We start from the raw sequence: 20,370 nt of genomic DNA on the forward strand, positions 1-20,370 counted from the left end.
GCTCTGCCCAGTTCAAGCTTCCCGGTGGCATTGTTTACCTACTCAAGCCTCAGTAATGGCGGATGCCCCTCCCTCAGGCAGGCTGCTGCCTCACAGTTTGATCTCAGACTGCTGCATTAGCAGTGAGCAAGGCTCCGTGGGTGTGGGACCCACTGAGCCAGGCACAGGAGAGAATCTTCTTGTCTGCTGGTTGCTAAGACCTTGGGAAAACTGCAGTATTCAGGTGAGAGTGTCCCGTTTTTCCAGGTACAGTCTGTCCCAGCTTCCCTTGGCTAGGAAAGGGAAATCCCCCGACCTCTTGTGCTTCCCAGGTGAGGCAATGCCCCACCCCATTTCAGCTTGCCCTCCATGGGCTGCACCCACTGTCCAACCAGTCCTAATAAGCTGAACCAGGTACGTTAGTGGGAAATGCAGAAATCACCTGTCTTCTGCATCAGTCATGCTGGGAACTACAGACTGGAGCTGTTCCTATTCAGTCATCTTGGAATGGATCTCTTCTCTACAGTTTTATAATATAAATTCTATGTCACAGAAGATAAAATCTGTTATACCTTTTCCTACTTAATTTGTATCATAAACATGTTTCCATATTATTTTCTTATTTTTCCATATGAGGCAGGAGAATCACTTGAATCTGGGAGGCAGAGGTTGCAGTGAGCCAAGATTGCACCACTGCACTCCAGCCTGGTGACCGGGCAAGACTCCATATCCAGAAAAAAAAAAAAAAAAAAGAATAGTGAAGAGGTAGGATCAGAAGATTTTTTTAAAAATCTACCTTTCTACTAAGGAGAAGTATCTCCTCTCCCTTTTAAAAATGACTATATAACTTTTCATATTGTGGCATTTCTACTGTTGAACATTTAAGTTGTTTTCAGTTTTTTTCCCAGTATGAATAATATTTTGGGGAGTATCTTTAAATAAATATCTTTCTTTAAAATTATTTTCTGAAGAGAAATAATTGGGTAGAAAGGAATGGATTTTTTTCATTTATTTTATTCTTGCTTATCAAAGTAAGATGAACTTATCACAAACAAGTAAAATACGATTAAACTGGGAAAGAACAAACAAACACTCAAAATCCTCCACCCAGTTGCCAGAGGCAACTGATATTAGCGTTTTGCCACAATTTCTTTGGATATATGGAGCTACAGTATTTTCTTTCTTAGGAGGTTTCAAAGATATAAATATTTTTAAGGCTTTTGATAATACTGCCAAAATTGCTTTCAATTTATCAATTTGTTCTTCTCGAAGTGTATTTGTGACTATTCTGGAACCATCAACATCTGAAAATTTTCACATGAGCATGGTTGTTTCAAAACTTCCCATGATTTTAGGTTGGCTCACTGAAAATCTGTCTGTGAACATGGGAAATGGCATAAAAAAGTGTTGAACAAAATGTTACTTGGAAAACTCATTTCCAGCTTTGTTTTTGTTGTTGTTACTGGCGTTCATTTTGGGGCAACTGAAAATGTTTACTTGACAAGTAATTGTGGAAGTCAGCTCACTGGTTTTTCTAGATGAAGATAGGCTATTGGTTATTTATTAATATTTGTTTCCTGGGAGAGATAGAAAAAAATAATCTTCTAGTTAGGAGTTCCCAATCTTTTTCAATGGCATGGCATAGATAGAAAATAATAATTGTTGCATGCCTTGGTCTCAGCTACTCAGGAGACTGAGGAGGGAGGATTGCTTGAGCCCAGGAGGCAGAGGTTGCAGTGAGCTAAGATTGCACCACTTCACTCCAACCTGGGTGACAAAGCAAAACCATGTCTCCAAAAAAAAAAGGAAAATAATAATTGTTACATTTATATATGTGTGTATATATACACACACAATTTTTTAAGAGACAGGGTTTCACTCTGTTATCCAGGCTGGAGTACAGTGGCATAATTGTAGTTCACTTTAGCCTCAAATTCATGGGCTCAAGCAATCCTCTTGCCTCAGCCTCCTGAATAGCTGGGACTACAGACATGCACCACCATGCCCAGATAATTTTTTAAAAACTTTTTGTAGAGACAAAGTCTCATTTTGTTGCCCAGACTGGTCTCAAACTCTTGGGCTCAAGCAATCTTTCCACCCCAGTCTCCTGAGTAGCTGGGGTTACAGATGCGAGCCACCATGCCCAGCTTGATATTGTTCTATATGGTGAAGTAAATGAATAAGGCTAATGTAGTCCTGGGGCCCACTTGGCTGCCATGAGGGCCGAGAGATCAAGGTCTCAGTCTCCTGTAATTCACTGATGGTGTGTCCCAGACAACTCTGCATCCTGGGGGAGTTATAATGTTATGAAAAGTGTATCTTTCTTTTGCTTTAAACATTGTTTCCCTAGTTCTTCTCTCCCACCTATTTCTTGCACCAGTTACACAGGGAGTTTACAACTGTGACACTTTTCCTTAGTAGAAAGGTAGATTAAAAAAAAAAGTCTTCTGATCCTACCTCTTCACTATTTTTTTTTTGATAGTGTCTCGCTCTATTGCCAGGCTGGAGTGCAGTGGTGCAATGTTGGCTCACTGCAACCTTTGCTTCCCGGGTTCAAGTGATTCTCCTGCCTCAGCCTCCCAAGTAGCTGGGACTATAGGTGCCCGCCACCATGCCTGGCTAATTTTTGTATTTTTAGTAGAGACAGGGTTTTACCATGTTTGCCAGGATGGTCTCGATCTCTTGACCTCGTGATCCACCCGCCTCAGCCTCCCAAAGTGCTGGAATTACAGGCGTGAGCCACTGTGCCCAGCCCCCTCTTTAATATTCTACATAAAATATGCTCAATTCCTTTTCAAAAAGCTTTGTGTATTTGGTTTCTCTCACCTGAAGTCATTCATTCAACAATTACTGAGTTCTATTATGTACTGGGCACTTTGATAAACACTGGAAATAGATAGATGGTAAGGACAGCTTCTGACTGCAAGGTGTTCACAGTTAAATGGCAGGAAAAATAGGAAGGGCCAGGGAAAGTGAGAAGTGCCTGAATGGCGGTAGGTAGGTCCGAAAGTCCAATGGCATTCTCCCTGGGGCAGGTGGGAAGGCTGCCCAGAAGCAGCGACATTTGAGGTATGACTTGAAGGAGGAATGGAAGTTTGACACTCTAAATCAGGAAACAGAGTACTGGATAAGAGACAGAAACTTGTGGGTTTGAGAAATGGGTAAGCTTGTTGGTGTAACTGGAACACCAATCCCAGGCAGCCCCTGGAAGAGTGACAGAGGGCAAGCCTGGAAAGGAAGGAAGGTGAGGCTGGTTTTTGAGGGGCTTTGCCTGTCACATGGAACAGTTAAGATTTATGCCCTGAACCACTGGAAAAGATTTTTCAGCAGGAGACTGACACCTGCAGACTTGTTGTTTTGGACTATCGCTCTCACATCAATATGGAGAATGGAATTGGTGGTGAGTAGGGAAGTCCATGGGAGACAGCTGCAACTTTAAAAACAGAAGTGATGAGGGTTTGACCTAGGGCCAGGGTGACAGGGATGGATGAAAGAAGGCGGTGGTGATAGAATCCATGTGAGTGGGCTGGGCGTGGTGGCTCAGGCCTATAATCCCAGCACTTTGGGAGGCTGAGGCGAGTGGATCACGAGGTCAAGAGAACGAGACCATCCTGGCTAACATGGTGAAACCCCATCTCTACAAAAAATACAAAAATTAGCTGGGTATGGTGGCGCACGCCTGTAGTCCCAGCTACTCGGGAGGCTGAGGCAGGAGAATTGCTTGAACTCAGGAGGTGGAGGTTGCAGTGAGCCGAGATTGCGCCACTGCACTCCAGCCTGGCAACAGAGCGAGACACTGTCTAAAAAAAAGAAAAAAGTATCCATGCGAATGGCTGTAGGGGAACAGGAAGAGGGATCAATTTGGGCAACTCAGTGAATGGTGATGCTGGTAGCAAAGACAGGGAGAAAGGCTTTACTCCACTTTCAGCTCCTCACATCCAACCTACCCTTTTCCACTCAGCCCAAGGACCTTTTTCTTTACAAACCTTCTTCCATGCTTATTTCCTTAGAGATCACTTCTTCCCAGAGTGACTATTCTGGGATTCAGCTGTGGGCAATTTGCTCTCTAAGCATGAGGTTATTATTTCACCTCTATTAGGTCTGTTCCCTGCATGGGATTGTAGGACTGTTCTTAGGCCCAGGTCACATGCTTCTGTGCTATTCACCCCAGCCACTATTTTAGTGTCGGGCATTTACGAAGTCCAACAGGCAGTGGGGACTTGTGCTGTGCTTGCAAATGAAATCTCAAATATAAAATACATACCAAGTGGAGCTGCTCTGGTTAGTGTAGGGGGAGAAGGCCCAGAATCCAGGACCCTCGGCCTTCTCCTGTTTTTAGCAGCAGCCCCCAAGAACCTCCACTGTACCTAAGACCTCATTTCCTCTTCTAGGACAGAACTGGAAAACTTCTCGTTACGTGGACTGACCATGGGTTTTGAAGTCAGATAGATCTGGGTTCAAATCCTTGCTCTGTCACTTACTTAGGTGTAATAGAGCAGACAAATGATGAAGACAAATGACAAGTGGCTCTAAGCCTCATTTTCCCCTCTGTAAAAAAGATAACATTTTCTTTGTAGGGTTATTGTCAGCATGAAGTAAAATAAGGCATGTAACAATCTCTGGCACTTATGAAATGCTCACTAGATTTTAATTGTCATTGCTAACAGTAAGAAGACACTTGTTAACTAATTGAGTATCTGATCCTTATTGAATTGGTACATGTTCAGTCTAAATAAACTTCTTCATCCTCAGGTCAAGAAAAGCTAGGGTTGGGGTGAAGTCATGGTGAGCTTGGGATTATGAGAAGAATCAATCTTGTCTTATATTCCATCCACTCCATCAAACCAGAATCGCCTGCCTTTTCATGAAGGTCTATCAATATTTAATGTATGGGTGTCAGTTGCTGTAAACTGACCATACCCCAGCAACAACTTGAATTAATTATATGCAGGAGGAGAGAAAATAAAAGCCTTTTTCTCAGAGGCCCAAGTTTCACTGGCTACACGGAAGGCTGGAAACCACAGGGTGAACTTTCTGTAGATGGAGGACCCCGAGAAGAAAGTGAATCAGAAGAGTGATGGCAAACCCCGGAAAGTACGATTTAAAATCTCCTCCTCCTACAGCGGTCGAGTACTGAAGCAGGTCTTTGAGGATGGGCAGGAATTAGAGTCACCAAAGGAGGAATATCCTCACAGTTTTCTGCAAGAGTCTCTTGAACCAATGGATGGTGTTTATGGGTCTGGGGAAGCCCCCAGGCCCCAGCTGTACTCCCCTAAGCTGACTGCTCAGAGGATCAGTGTGTATAGAGAGGGTAATGCCTACACCTTGGCAGGCGGCCAGCCTCTGTTCAACGATTACAAGGCGAATGACCATAAGGTTGGTATTGTGCATGGCACATAGGCTTTAAGGGTAGGGCTTCCTAAAATGTGTTTAGAGAAATGCCTAAATGGTTCAGATTTGTGTCTTGCTCACCCTCCGGTACCAACCAGAGCAATTGGTGCACCAAATGGGAAGCTGTTATTAGATGAATATTTCTGGGGTAAAAATAACATGCTTGTTGACTACTAATTGGAAAGTGCAATGAGCATATATAGTATTCAAATTCCATCCAAGGTAATACATTGTAATTGGATCTTTGACTGAGTTTTCCTGGAATGTAAATTAAATAGAGGTGCAGTGGTTTTCAGGTTGTCAGACTGTGGTTTTAGACAATTATGCAGTCGTTTTGTTTCCTGAAAGAGCTGAGTATTTGAAAGTGCTCATTTTACTCCAGCCAATTACTCAGTTTGCAGTTTATCCATGTCTTGTTTTTTACCCCCATTGCCTTCCTCCTACTGCCTGCTTTGTCTCTTTATTTTTCCTTTCTGTTGCTCGTTAGCATAAGCTCTGGGTAGTTGGAGTCCTGGGAAGGGATGGTGAAACGCAAATCAGCCAGAGGACATGTTACGTGGGGAAGAAGTATGAGCTAATGGTTCAATTGAAACATGTGTTTAATCTATGAATTTCAATTACTTTCCAGTACCACAGATAATCAAAAGTCCATACATGATTTTCTTTTAAGGTAGAACCTGGAAAACATTCACTGATATCCAAAAATTCATAGGAGATGTATATATGCTGTCAGTGGGACCATTAATGCCTTTTTAAAAAAGATAAAATACAATTATATAATGTATCCACGGTATTAATGAATAGCACACCAGGATGTGTTCTCATCTTTAAAATGTGAAAGCCAGATAATTACTCTCGAATTATTTTTATTGTTAGTTTCCTAAGGGAATAGATAATGCATCTATTGCAGACAAATGTATTACTGGCTTTACTGGCATTGGTAATTATAGGCATGTTCACAATTACCAAAGATAACAGTAGGCTTGTTTTTGATATTAAAGGGGGCTGAAATGAATGACCTCTTATCTTAATGGGGTGACTTATGCATTACAAAGTATCATCACATGCTATCTCTGTCTGTATCGATGGCATTGGGTCTTCACCATAACCTTGGGGAGAAAAGCCAAAGTATGGTCGTTCCCATTTTGCAGATGAGAAAAATTGAGGTCCAAGTTGTTAAGGGATCCATCTGATACTACAGGATCATTGGGTACAGAGTCAGAATAAGAATCCAGATCTTCTGATTCTACAAATGTTTTTCTTTAGGACATTTTCCTTTTTTTAGAGAACCATATTATTACATGATAATAATAGCTACCATTTGTTGAGTGCTTATTAGGTCCTAGGTACTTGGCTAGTCTTGTACTTACACTATTTCTTTTGAACTATGTTTTATTTGTAGATTTAGAATTCACAAAGTCACAGTTCATTCAAACCTTATACAAGGCCACAGTAGATACATTTTGGGTTGCTTGATCTTTATAAGTCATGTGCTAAATTTAGCATTGATGTAAATGTATAATTTTTTTTTTCTTTTTTAGAGACAGGGTCTCACTGTGTCACCCTGGTTGGAGTGCAGTGGTACAATCATAACTCATAGCAATCTCAAACTCCTGGGCTCAAGGGATCCTCCTGCCTCAGTCTCCCTGGTAGCTAGGACTATAGAATTTATAAATCTAGGTAAATGAGTCTCCATGGCAGCATGGCTCCGTTGGTTAAAACACAGTACTCTATGAGTTTTAGAAGCCATGTTGAAGGTCCAATTCCTGCTTGGCCTCGTTATCTCTGTTTTCTTTGTTTCCTGATCAAGTTCCCCATCCCAATCATAGCCAGCTTCTGAGCATGAGAGTGGCCAGGATGGATTCATGCAGCTCCACACCCTGGAACTGTTTGTCAATGTGGTATTTATGAAAAAGAAGAAAATGAGAGCTAATGTCATGACTTTTCAATAACGAATCCAAGTGTAAAACACCCCTAGTAAATAGCGGCTATGAGACTACATTGGGTAGCAATTAAGTGCAATAATTCAAAGCAAGGGCTCTGAACTCAAACAGATATATGTACACCATTGTTCATAGCAGCATTATTCTCAGTTGCCTAAAGGTGGAAAGAACCCAAAATGTCTATAGATTGATGAATGGATAAACAAGATGTGGTTTGTACATACAACACAATATTATTCAGCCTTGAAAAGGAAGGACCTTTTGACACATGCACAACGTGGATGACCCTTGAAGACGTTATACTAAATGAAATAAGCCAGTCAAGAAAACACAAATACTGTATGATTGCACTTATTTGAGGTACCTAGGTAGTCAAAATCATAGAGACAGCAAGCAGAATGGTGGGTGGCAGGGGCTGGGGGCAGGGAAGAAGAGTCATTGTTTAATGGATACAGAGTTTCAATTTGGGAAGAAGAAAACGTTCTGGAGATGAATGGTGGTGATGGCTGCACAGTAATGTGAATGCACTTAATGCCACTGAATTATACACTTAGAAAGGGTTAAAATGGTAAATTCTATGTTACGTACAGATTACCATGATGATAAATAAATATATATATATATATATATACAAGGGCTTTGATGCCAGTCAAACCTGAGCTTGATGTTTAGTCCTACCCATTTACTGCTTAAGCTTGAACAAGCTAGTTAACCCTGTTGACCTTCAGCATCATTGTGATATGAGGGTAATCAAAGGACTTGCTTAAGAGAGTTGTTGTGATGATTTTAAAAGATAATACGTAAGAAGCCCTTAGCATTGTGCCTGGCACATTTTATGCACTTAGCAAATGTTACCCACCATTGTAATAACGAGCAGGTTCTTATCAAAGAAATGTTGAGTCTTTTAAATTTTGTGTGATGGGTAGAGAAAAAAGTTATAAATAATCAAAATATTTTAAGCAATTAAAACTGAAGTTTATAAGGTTCAAAGAAAATGGAAGGGAAAAGGAAGGGAGGTAACATTTACTGAACACCTACTTTAAACATATTGCATAATTTCATCTTCACAAGATTTCTATGAGAGTTTTACAGATTGGAAAAACAGAAGTTCATAAGGGTTAACTAACTTGCAAATCTCACACAGTTGTCAAATAACATTTTAATACAATTTAAACTCAGGTGTGTCTATCTCCAAACCCACTGAATTTCTAGTACCCAATAAGGCATTTCTGCATTTAAAAACAGAACAGTGGAAAGATTTAATAGTGCCTGATCAATAATCTCTAGGCATGTTGCCACAGACAAAAGAGTATTTACAAGTGCTCAATCACACAGGTTGCCATTCTGTGCACTAGGAGGAAATGAAAAATTATTGGCTCTGTCCTGGCCCTCTGTCATGTAGGAGTGGGTGTTCCTCATTGACATTTGATGTAACCACATAATGTGAACTTTCATTACACCCAGAGAATTTCCTTAGACACAAGGAAGAATTTGCCTATCAGGGTAACTAAAACTTTAACACCTTAAAAGTGATTTGAGACCCTCTATCTTTGGGGTACATCAAAAAATAAACTTGCTATCTTGGGTGTCTCACTGAGCAGCTCAGAAACAGGGGTTTGGAGTAGGTGATCTCACATTCTCTTAGCATATTGAGAGTTTTGTCTTGAAAAAAAGAAATCAGCTCTAGAAATGAAAAGCTTCCTAGTAACTGAACCTCATTGGCTATTACTAGAAGTAGAAATGGAACCTTCCAAAAGTAGCACCATCCTTATCTTCTGATATTCAGAAACTGATAGTCCAGAGTGTGAAATAAGAATCCAGCCTGCATAAAACAATAGGAAATGGAAGCTGCTACACGATCCCTTGAAGAAAGGGAGAGAAAACAGGACCAGATAGGAAGCTTGTGGCTTAATAAATAATTATTGCTAACTCCATGGGTGTTTCAAGAAAGAGAGCCTGAATATTGAAGTCTTGCTCAAGCCAGGTTATGGCTGAATATACAAGGGCCTTAAAAATAAGACTGCTTAACTGTAGCATATAAATAGATTTGGTTTATACAGTCTTACAAGCAGGGCAGAATATTTCATGCTGAGGTATTTAGTTGTGTAGTACGATTGTGCATGCACTACAGAAGAATAATTTTAAATAACAACAATGGCAACAATACTCAAAATCTACATAATATCTCCAGCTTTTGTGACCACTGTTTTACAGGTTTTTCACAGCACCTCCCACACCCAGAAGTTGACACAGGAACATTGCTCAATCAGCAGAGAAGGCAATAGAGTGTTGGAGAAGGGTACTGAGACTTGGGTTCCTAAGTATGAACTCTTACATCGCTAGGTTTAGAGATGTTAGAGGCTCCCTGAGGGGAGGGTGGGGTAATTGGAGGGCACTCAAGAGTCTCAGGACAACACAGGTTTACCCCTCATTTCTGTATTTTAATTACTAGCTTGTCTGTGGCGATGCTGGATGTCAGTCCCTTTGCAAATGAGCAAACTAAAGTTGAGAGGTTACATGACTTTCCTGTATGTCACAGTCACACTATACAACTAAATACCTCAGCATGAAATATTCTGCTCTGCTTACAGAACTGTATAAACCAAATCTGTTTAGATGCTGCAGTCAGGCAGTCTTTTAATTAAAGTAATTTCTAAACAGTTACCCTCCAGTCCTCTTTTCTGCACTGTGGTATTGTCCAGGTTTATTCCTGAGCAAATAATTAAGTAACACATGAAAAAATCCATGCAAGAGAACAAAAGCTATTAATAATGATGCTTTAGAAGTCTATTTATTGGCACAGATGATTTTCATATTATATAGCTAATGAAAAAATAGGTTGCAACAGAGTATATATTATGATCCTATTTTTTTGGGGGGGGGAAATACTTTTAAATAGTGTGATATAGGTGGTAAAAATATGGGCTTTAGGATGACAGATTGGGTTCCAATTCTAGTCACAGTGCCAGAGTAACTCTGTCACCTTGGTGAGGCACTTAACCCCACTGAGGCTCAGTCTCCTCACCTTTTAATGTGGAAACCATAGCATCTGCCTCATAGGGATGTTTGGGGAGAAACTGAGGCAATGTTGGTAAAATGCCTAGCATGATGCCTGAGACACAAATAGTGCCAATAAATGGTATCTACTAATATTATTATTTATGCTGATAAAAAACTGGAGAGATATTTATATAAAACAAAAAAGTATCCCTCTGTATCTATTAAACACTCATTATACCCAGTCCTGCATTGGCTGTTGGGGTATGCAGTACAAATAGAAGCTCTAGCCCCTGCCCTTCAGACTCTCATACTCTGAGTAGTTCAGCTTTGATTGGTCTCCATCAACAGGAAGAAGGAAGCTGGCTTTCATGGCTTTTAAAGAGAGCAAACAGACCAGGAAATGAACTGTGACTTTGGGGTCTGATGGGATCAAAAATGCTGGGTGGTGGAAGTTCCTTCTCTGCTGTTTCCTGGTGTGTTGGACAGGTTCTGCAGCCCTCTACTTGGTGATTGGTGGTAAAGTTTCCATGCTCATTCTCCATTTCTCTAGCCCCTACCTATTATAGATTTTGGAAAGATAATCATCTACACTAATAACCTGAAAATCATTCGAACCCCAATGGACAAGAGAGACTTTGTGAGGAAAATTCTCCAGAAGGAAGAAGAGGCTGAGGAAGCGTCTCTGATGAACAAAGAAGAAAGCTATGGAGGCAGGGACCAGCAAGATAGACCTTTGGTGGAGGCAGAAAGCACATTCCCCCATAACCGGTATACTCAGGTGCGTTGGGGAGCTTGACTGTCCTACTCGGAGTTGGCCCTACAGCAATGGTCTCCAAGCTGACTTGATTGTGCACTGCTTAAGTAAAACCTTTTGAATATGAACACTTAAGATATCTAAATTTGAAGATATGAGGAATTTTAACATTTGTTATATTTTAATGGTACATTGTTAGCAATAGCAGTTATAAGTCCATATTTCAGATACTCTAAATTTTTAATTTTTTGGCTGACTTCTTTTTAGATTTGATTAAATATTTATTGTTTTTGCTGTACAATGTGGTTTATGGACAGCTGGTTCTAGAGGTGGAAAACAAATCAGCCCTATTTTCTTTCTTCTTTCTTTCTTTCCCTCCCTCCCTCCCTCCCTCCCTCTCTCTCTCTCTCTCTTTCTGTCTTTCTTTCTTTCTTTCTTTCGAAGGAGTTTTACTCTTTTTGCCCAGGCTGGATTGCAATGGCGTGATCTTGGCTTACTGCAACCTCTGTCTCCTGGATTCAAGTGATTCTCTTGCCTCAGCCTCCCGAGAAGCTGGGATTTCAGGCATCCACCACCATGACTGTCTAATTTTTCTTGTATTTTTAGTAGACACAGGGTTTCACCATGTTGGCCAGGCTGGTCTCGAACTCCTGTCTTCAAGTGATCCACCCGCCTCGGCCCCCCAAAGTGCTGGGATTACAAGCATGAGCCACCATGCCTGGCCTGGCCCAACCTTTTCTTATAGGTTCACTTATTCTTCTGTTATTGGTGTTATCCTTGATCCATAGTCTTCTGGAAGACATCATGTAAAGTCATGATTCCATTTGGCAGATTAGTTTAGTTAAAACTAAGGAGTATCCTTTGTAAATCCACTAGACCAGGCACAAGTAAACTGCAATATGTTGCAAAGTGCTGAAAGTGAACAAGTGAGCTGGACGCTACTGTCAGCAACATTTGAATGTCACTCTTACTCTAGGGTCCCTTGAGTACCACACTTGTCTAGTGACGGCCTAACCTAATATGGCTGTCAGTGTCCACAAGTTTATTAAAAGTTAGCATAAAAATTCTTTTAAAAATGTGAATAAAGCTTAATATCTGCCTAATTTTAGATAGAAAGCAAATATAAATACTTCCAATGTTTTCCTCTCATACCCCTTAGAAGTGTGTACACACCACCCTGGAAACCATTGCTCAGACATGCTCACACTGGGGGAGGAGGGCTGATAGTTATTAATTCACAGTGTGAGGTTGGGGGTAGAGGAAGCAATTTTGATGAATTTAAGCCAGAAGATTAAAAGCTTGGGTAGCTGGATAAATGAATTTTCTCTCTCTTAGATTCCATCTCTTGGGTCTTGATGTTTTCTGTGGGATTCACTTTAATCTCCTGGGATTCCTATGGAAAAATGGGCCAGGGGTTTTCTGGAACTTGAGTGATGTCTCCACTCTAGGAGAGTTCAGATGATGAGAACAAGAAGGTCATGACTGGGCTTTGAGTGATGGCCTTAGACAAGAGGCACCAAAGGCTCCTTCTTATCTCATTTCTCTCATATCATGAGTCTATCTACCTCTCCACAATTTCTCTAAAATCTACCTTTTTCTTTCTTCCTTTCTACCTCTCCTTCCCTTCCCCTAGAGCATAAAGAACTGGGACTCTAGCAAAAGGTTCTGAAAGCTCTGCTCACATCTACTCACGTACTTTCCAACCTGCCTCCACACTCAAAAAAAATTTTTAAATGTAATCTGATTAGGTCAACCCCTTTGTCACTGTATCAGTCCGTTTTTACACTGCTATAAAGATAGTACTTGAGACTGAGTAATATATAAACAAAGGAGGTTTCACTGACTCACAGTTCCACGTGGCTGGGAGGCCTCAGGAAACTTACAATCTTGGTGGAAGGTGAAGGGGAAGCAAGGCATGGCTTACATGGAAGTAGGGGAGAGAAAGAGAGAGAGAGTGCTTGAGAAAGTGCCATGCTTTAAAACCACCAGCTCTGGTGAGAACTCACTTATCACGAGAACAGCATGAGAGAAACAGCCCCCATGATCCAATCACCTTCCACCAGGTTCCCCCCTTGACACATGGAGATTACAATTCAAGATGAGATTTGGGTAGGGACACAGAGCCAAACCATATCAGTCACCCCCTGTAAGCTTTCAGTGTCTTTTCATTGCTTGGGATAAAACCCCAAACTCCTTAACTTGTCCTAGAAAGCTCTGTGTAGCCTGGCCTCTGTTGGCCCCTCCAGCATCATCTCTTGCACATCCCTTCTCATGCTCTTGGCCCCAGACACACTGCCCATCTCCCCATCTCCATCCCTCATGTATTATTTTCTGTTTCCTACCAGAGGCCAATCCCCTCTGCCTTGAATGTCCCCAGACTCCCTACCACCTTGCCTTCAGCTTCTGAGATCTCAGAAGAGGCATCACTTCCTCAGAGGGATCTTCCCTGGCTTCCATGAGGAAAAAATCCTATAGGATTGACCTCTCAGTGCACCTTACATCCCTCTTTACAGTTGCAATCTTACTTTAATTTGTGTGATTATTTGGTTGTTGTTTGCTCTTACCAATTAGGTCTCCATGAGGGCAGGCCTGGCCATGTTTATGCTGGGTGCAACATTGTAGTTCCAGTATCAGAAAAATGCAGCCTGGCATATAACAGGTAATCAGTGAATATTAGTTAAATGTTTGTGGGAAGAACACTGGAATTTGAGACTAAAGTGCCAGCTGGTAAGAAGTCTTTGGCCATTACCTTCTCTCATCTTCTATGCAGAACTATTAAGAACCTGTCCTGGGCCGGGTGTGGTAGTTCAGGCCTGTAATCCCAGGCAGAGGAGGGAGGATCCCTTGAGCCCAGGAGTTCGAGACTAGCTTGGGCAACATAATGAGACCTGTCTTTACAAAAAAAATTTTTTAAAAAGAACCTAACCTGGCAGCAGGGAGATGACTGAACATGATGATCCAAAGTGCTACCTTCCCACTATAAAATTTTTAAATTCTATTATCTATCATACTATATTGTAAGTTGTAGAAGCATGTATTTTCAGAAGAGGACCAGAAATGATAAAAGGCAGGTCATACTTCAGGCCTGATTAAAAAAGCAAGAGTAAGGCTGATATGACAATTACCTTTAAGCTCAATTTGGAGAGAACTGTGTTTTTTAGCTGTAATGCTATAAACTAGGACAGAGGTGTGCAGCAGAAGTTTGCTGTGAAAGGTTATACTTCACTTGTCTGTCCTTTAAACTGTTTTAAATTGCTATTTGTTTGCCCAATCCCTCGTGCAGTAAATGCTCAGACAAGTTTTATTTCAAAAGAGAAGGTCAAAGAACATCAAGGAGCCCCTTCTGATCAAGAGCCTCTTTGTTCTGTTAGATGGAATGGGGCAGCAGTGAGAATCTGATGAAAGAGTAGGGCAAGGCTGAAAGCTGGGTCAGACTTGAGCCTTAACTATCAAAGAAGAGGAGAGGAATAATTGAATTGAGCCACAGCAAAAGGTGGAAGGGGAAAAATTTGGCTTTGTGTTCAGTGAATTTGAGGCCATAAATCATCTGGGCTTCTTTATGCTTTATGTGATCTCACTTTGAGATAATAGCAATAATCATCTCATCATAATCAAAATCATAATAGCTGCCATTTATTGAGGACTCACAATAGCTAGGCACCATGACCAATGCTCCATGACCAATACTTTTTCAAGAACCCTGTGAGGTAGATATTATTAATAGTCACATTCTGCAGCTAGGGAAACTGAGGCTCAGAGAGGTTAAGTAACTTGCCAGAGGTCATTAGAGCCAGTAGTCAAATCTAGGTCCATCTATTGAACAGTCTCATGACATAACCACCCTGTTTTGCAGTCTCAATTGGCGTTGGTTACCATCTTCAGGGCTACACAAGCCTTGGAGTCTTCAGCAAAAGATCAAGCCCGTCTTCTCAGTCATGGTGGATTGGTGGGTCTGCTGGGTTCTAGAATCTAAGCAATGCTGTGCAACTATGTTCTATATCCTACTAAATATTTTCTGAGAATAACATAAAAGATAGAAAGGAAGAAAGAGGCTTATAGTATATAAGTCTTGTATAGAGTGGTGCTGATTAAATACTTACTGAATTAACTGACTGATTAAAAAGAGCATGTTGAGGGTAAGTGGTCAGAGAGTGGTAACCCAGAATAAGAATGGAAACTCCAGTGAAACTTCTAATAATGTAATGCACCCTAGAACTATATGACATTAGGTATAATTTAATGGAAGACTTGTTCTTATTCTCTACAGCAGGCTTACTAGGTCATTTCATTAATCTTTCAATATCTGATCTGGCATTTTATGCAAATGAATTTTTGGATCACATGTATAGCATTATGGTAGGATTTTACTGTAATTTCCCTTGCAGTATGGACTTATATTATTAAAATCTCACTGGTATGAAGTACAAAACATAAAACCTAATGGATTTGGCAGGAAATGAATCATGGCAATTTGTTTTAAGAATATTTTTGCAAATACGTATTATTTTGAATATTTTAAGAGAAGAAAACAAATTCTCCACTGTTAATATACTAAAATATGGTAGCAATCAATAAAATATTAACAAAAGGGTACATAGACATGATTTGCTTTTTTGTCAATTGGGTAATTACTTTCATTCCTTAAATCTAGAATAAATAAAATTCAGTACCTTCTTAGGCAATTTGCAGCATGATGGAGCTATTTTCAAAATGTATGCCTCCCTTTTCAGGGATTATTTTTATTCTTACATTATAAATGAAAGCTGAATGAGTTGGGTAGAGCTACCCAGTGGACTCCTGCTGTCTTGTTGGTCCCTAGAATTTAAGAACAGGAAGGGTTCTCCAGATATCATTGTTCATTTATTTATTCATTTGGCACAAGTAGTGTGCCAGACACTGCACTAGGTGTTTGGGAAGTGATGGTGAAATGGTACAAGTCCAGAGAGCTCCCTGTCTAATCAACAGGAACTTTCATTGGAGTATGGGATACCTGTCATGCCAGGTGCAGTACAGGTGGCCATGGGGGTGGGGAAACTCCTGGTCCAGAGCGGTGAGTGGGCAAGGCTTCCTGGAGAAAGAGCTGGTAAGCTGACTTCCGGGGACAAGTAGGAGTTGGCCGCACTGGGAGTGGGGAAAGGTCCCTGGAGACCAAGTACAGAGAGGCCCATGAACAAGATCCTGGTGAAAGAAGTGACAAAAAATTTAAATCAGCTAAGGAGACTGGGTTTTATCCTGAGGTTTTATCTGGAGGGCAAGTGTTCATTAAAAAGTTTCCTGAGTGCTTTCTATGTGGCAGTGATACTGCAGGCAACTTAATGAGCATCGGTGGGGAGAACATACTACAAGACCAGAGGCATGGGTCCACACTCAGTTCATGCCATAGTCAGTGGGCAATTGGGCTAGGATTGTAGTTACGGGATGAAGAAAGCAGGATGGATTTGAGATTTTCAGAAGCTGAAATGGCCAGGACTTGGTACTGGATTCGCCAGGTTTCGATCTAGTGTCTCCCTTTATTCCTGGAAAGGTTCATAGTCTATAAGGAGTACCAAGATCACCAATTTCCTATGGCTTTAAGGGGGACAGCAAGACAATAGCCAAGAAACATTTTCTGGAGAGTGGGAGTCAATAACTGGAGATTTGTTAGCAAGGCTTAGAAGTGAACTAACTGTTATGGTGAACCTATGATCTGACAGATAATATTGCATTACATATATTCTGTCTTTAATGTTTCAGCTACTCAGAAGGGTAAGCATTATTATTCACATTCTATAAATAAAGAAACAGATTGGGAGAGGCTAAGGGAACTATTCAAGTTGCACGGCTGATGGCAGACATAGCCTCAGTCCTAGTCTATTAACTCCAGAGTACAGAGCTCTTAATCACTGGGCCTTAGCTCTCAAAGAGAGTAAAGATATAAGTACTGCTAGCATTCAGAGCTAAGTTTTGAAGGATTGTAACATTTATTGATTCATTCATTTCTCCACTCAGTCTCTCAGTCACACAGAACAGTCTTTCTTGGGCACTTACTATGGACAACTACAATGAGGGGCTGTGTACATAGGCATTAGGAGCATGCATTCTGGTGCTCAAATCCCTGGGATGAGAACCCACCTCTTCCTCTTTCAAGCTGTGTGTGTGACCATTGGCAAACAACTTCTCAGTATCTCATTTTCCCATCTGCAACACAAGGATAATAATACTTACACTATCTCACTGGGGTTTTGTGAAGATTAGATGGATGATATATAGGAAGCTCTCAGAACAGCACCTGGCACCTATCGGGCATGCTACAAGGGTTCATTCATAGTATTTGGCAATAAGGAAAATAAGGTCCTTGCCGTTTATGGAGCTTACAGAAAAAACAGGTGAGAGATAGTGACAAGGGCAATGAAGATCATGAAGTCTCAGAATGCAAAGTGTGGTGGCAGGGGATGCCGTCTTAGACATGTCCACCAGGGAATCCTCTCTGATAAAATTGCTGTGACTGTTCTGGGTCCCAGCCGATTCTCTCACTGACATCCATGGGAAGCATTTTCCTCTATTCTGTCCCAGTCTTTGCTGTAGTCTAGTACTGTTTTGATCTGCATGTGAACAACAGACTTGAACTGCTGCTTTAACTAAACCCTAACCTGTTTCTTGCAGGAAGGGGATATTCCCGAGGACAGCTGTTTTCACTGCCGAGGGTCGGGCAGTGCCACCTGCTCTCTGTGCCACGGCAGCAAGTTCTCGATGCTGGCCAACAGATTTAAGGAGTCCTATCGGGCCCTGAGGTGCCCTGCCTGCAATGAGAATGGCCTACAGCCTTGCCAGATTTGTAATCAATAGTCCGTGGCTTTTGCATGTCCACTGTTATCTTACCCTCCCTGAAGTTCTTTCTAATAAACCGCCCCCTTCTCCCCCTGCCTCTCCCAACAAGGAGGCCGCAGTGGCTGCAGTCACTCCCACTGCTGGCAAAACTCAATTATCTGGTGACATTTTGTGAGGCTGGTAACATCTCTGTGTGGGTCTAAGTGGCAGGGGCATTTTCGAATTAGAGTCTGCTTTGAAACTGGTTCTAAAATTACCCTTCCAGGATGGTGTGAGTGTATCTCACTTGACTTAGCTCAGTTTTCTCCTTACTTCAGTGAACAAATACATGTACACTTCAGGCATCAGGTTGGGAGTTATTTTGCAAAATTATGTGGTGAGACAGGAATAAAAAAGGTAGGTTTCTGATAAACTGAATTCTTGTTGCTTATAATGCATCTCAAATGATTATTGGTCAAATTGAATTTCTGATTAAGCAGAAGAGGAAAGAGACAGCCAATGCCGAACGCACTAACAGGCCACAGCCAGCAAAATGGGATGTTCATTCTGGAGACAGGCAAGCCAAAAAGCCTTCCCTTTCAAAGTCCTGAACCTCTTCCATGCGGTGTGCTTGGATAATATTTATGCAGACAGTGAGCAATACTATTTCTTAAGTCAACAGGAGATAAGACATTTTTGCGTGCCTCTAACTACTGAGGTTATAAGCCAAGTCAAAGCTATTTATGATAAATTTGGTGCTCAAATATGTGTGTATGATATAACTTTTTCCAGCCTCTGAATTACTACCAAATAAATAAATCCACTTTAAGTCTAGAACCTAGCCATGATCTCTTCATAAAGGACTGCAGATATTTTATAGATTACCTACTGGAAATCTCTAAAAGAAAAAAATTAACCAAGGCTGATTTTTAGCAGTAATGTTTCTACTATCTACGAATATGCATAGTAAGGATGATTCTTTCCTCTTGAGGTTGGTTATAAAATTAGAACATACTTTTGTTAATGAACTTTTGTAGCTCTAACACCCACTCCCCAAGCCCTTAAGAATAACACTGCAAAATTTATCTCTTGAGACCTGCTGCGTTCTGTGATAATAATTTTGATTTCATAACTTAATAATTTCTCAAGATTTGTTTGTTATTCTCTAATATTCAGCATTTAATATAATTTAACAATGGAATGCTTTTCAGGCAATATAAATACTTCTAATAAAAAAGATTAAAATATTTTTGAAGCCATGATAGTTTTGCCTGTCCTTTCATACTCAGGAGTTACCATATTGCTCACCAGTTTTCTTTGCTCCTGTCCTTAACCATTATACCTCCTGCTTCGGTTTATGTTTTCTCACAGCTGTTGGCTCTTCTGCCTTTTCAGAACGAGGGATGTCGAGAGTGTATTCCGCTTAAAAAATTTTTTTTTTATGGGAGACAGAGTCTGCTCAGTTGCTCAGGCTGGAGTGCAGTGGCACGATCTCCGTTCATTGCAACCTCTGCCTCCTGGGTTCAAGCGATATTCCTGCTTCCGCCTCCTGAGTAGCTGGGATCACAGGCACACACCACCACTCCCAGCTAAATTTTGTATTTTTAGTAGAGACGGGGTTTCATCATGTTGGCCAGGCTGGTCTCCAACTTCTGACCTCAGGTGATCCACCCACCTTGGCCTCCCAAAGTGCTGGAATTACAGGCATGAACCACCACGCCTGGCCCTATTCTGCTTTTTGACAAGAACATTCCATCACAAATATTGTTTGAGCTCTGCTGCATACAGGACAGTATTCCAAAGTGCTTGATGTATCGTGTTACCCAGAGAGGCATCATCCCTTTGGTATCTCATGGAACTTAGTTTTAGAGGAGGAGATAGATACATAAATGGATAACTGAAATGCACTGTGACAAGTGCTGGGATAGGATCATTACAGGGAGCATTTGGAGCATGCAGAAGCGGCATCTAATTTAAGCCTTAGTGGGGTTATGGAGGTTGCCCAGAGGAAAAGGTGTGAGCAACCTCAGCTTCTGTAAAGAGCCTTTAATGTTTTTCATCACATAATAAATAACCTACTAATGATCACATTTATTGTGTTCATTTCACAAGTATTCATTTATTATTGTGGTAGGAACATTTAACATGAGAACTACCCTCGCAATGAATTTTTAAGTTTACAGTATGTTATTGTTGACTATCCACAAATATTTATGGAGCACCGAGGACGAATCAGTAGACAGACTAAATGCTCCTGCAAGCTTACGTTTCGGTGAAGGAATGTAGACAACTAAATATATAGATTTATGGGAATAATATATATGTTTATGCAATAAATATAGCCTATAGAACAAAATATATATATTTATATATAATTAGCTATATATATAACACATAAATTACATATACACACACACACATATGTAACATATAGTGTTAAAAAGGATAAAAGGCCGGGCGCAGTGACTCACACCTGTAATCCCAGCACTTTGGGAGGCCGAGGCAGGCGGATCGCCT

General features: G+C 40.9%; 1 protein-coding gene across 4 annotated transcripts in view; it reads left to right on the plus strand.

Moving 5' to 3' along the window:
• The window catches only part of GRXCR2 (glutaredoxin and cysteine rich domain containing 2), an 87,526-nt gene extending 68,461 nt beyond the window's left edge, over positions 1-19,065 (plus strand). For 2 of the 4 annotated variants that reach the window (XR_004430017.1, XR_004430014.1), the window contains one exon: positions 10,864-10,989. Coding sequence is in view for 1 of the 4 variants with exons in the window: in XM_033180779.1 (XP_033036670.1) it covers positions 5,020-5,355; positions 10,864-11,091; positions 17,710-17,892 (747 nt within the window). In the remaining 3 variants the exon portion in view is untranslated. Of the gene's footprint in view, positions 1-5,019; positions 5,356-10,863; positions 11,092-17,709 lie in introns of those variants that run through there. The other 2 variants (XM_033180779.1, XR_004430016.1) reach the window with 2 other exon arrangements.
• Positions 19,066-20,370: the final 1,305 nt, after the last annotated feature.

Source organism: Trachypithecus francoisi, unplaced genomic scaffold (assembly GCF_009764315.1).
Source record: "Trachypithecus francoisi isolate TF-2019V2 unplaced genomic scaffold, Tfra_2.0 Lachesis_group2, whole genome shotgun sequence".
In the NCBI taxonomy this organism is placed as follows: Eukaryota; Metazoa; Chordata; class Mammalia; order Primates; family Cercopithecidae; genus Trachypithecus; species Trachypithecus francoisi.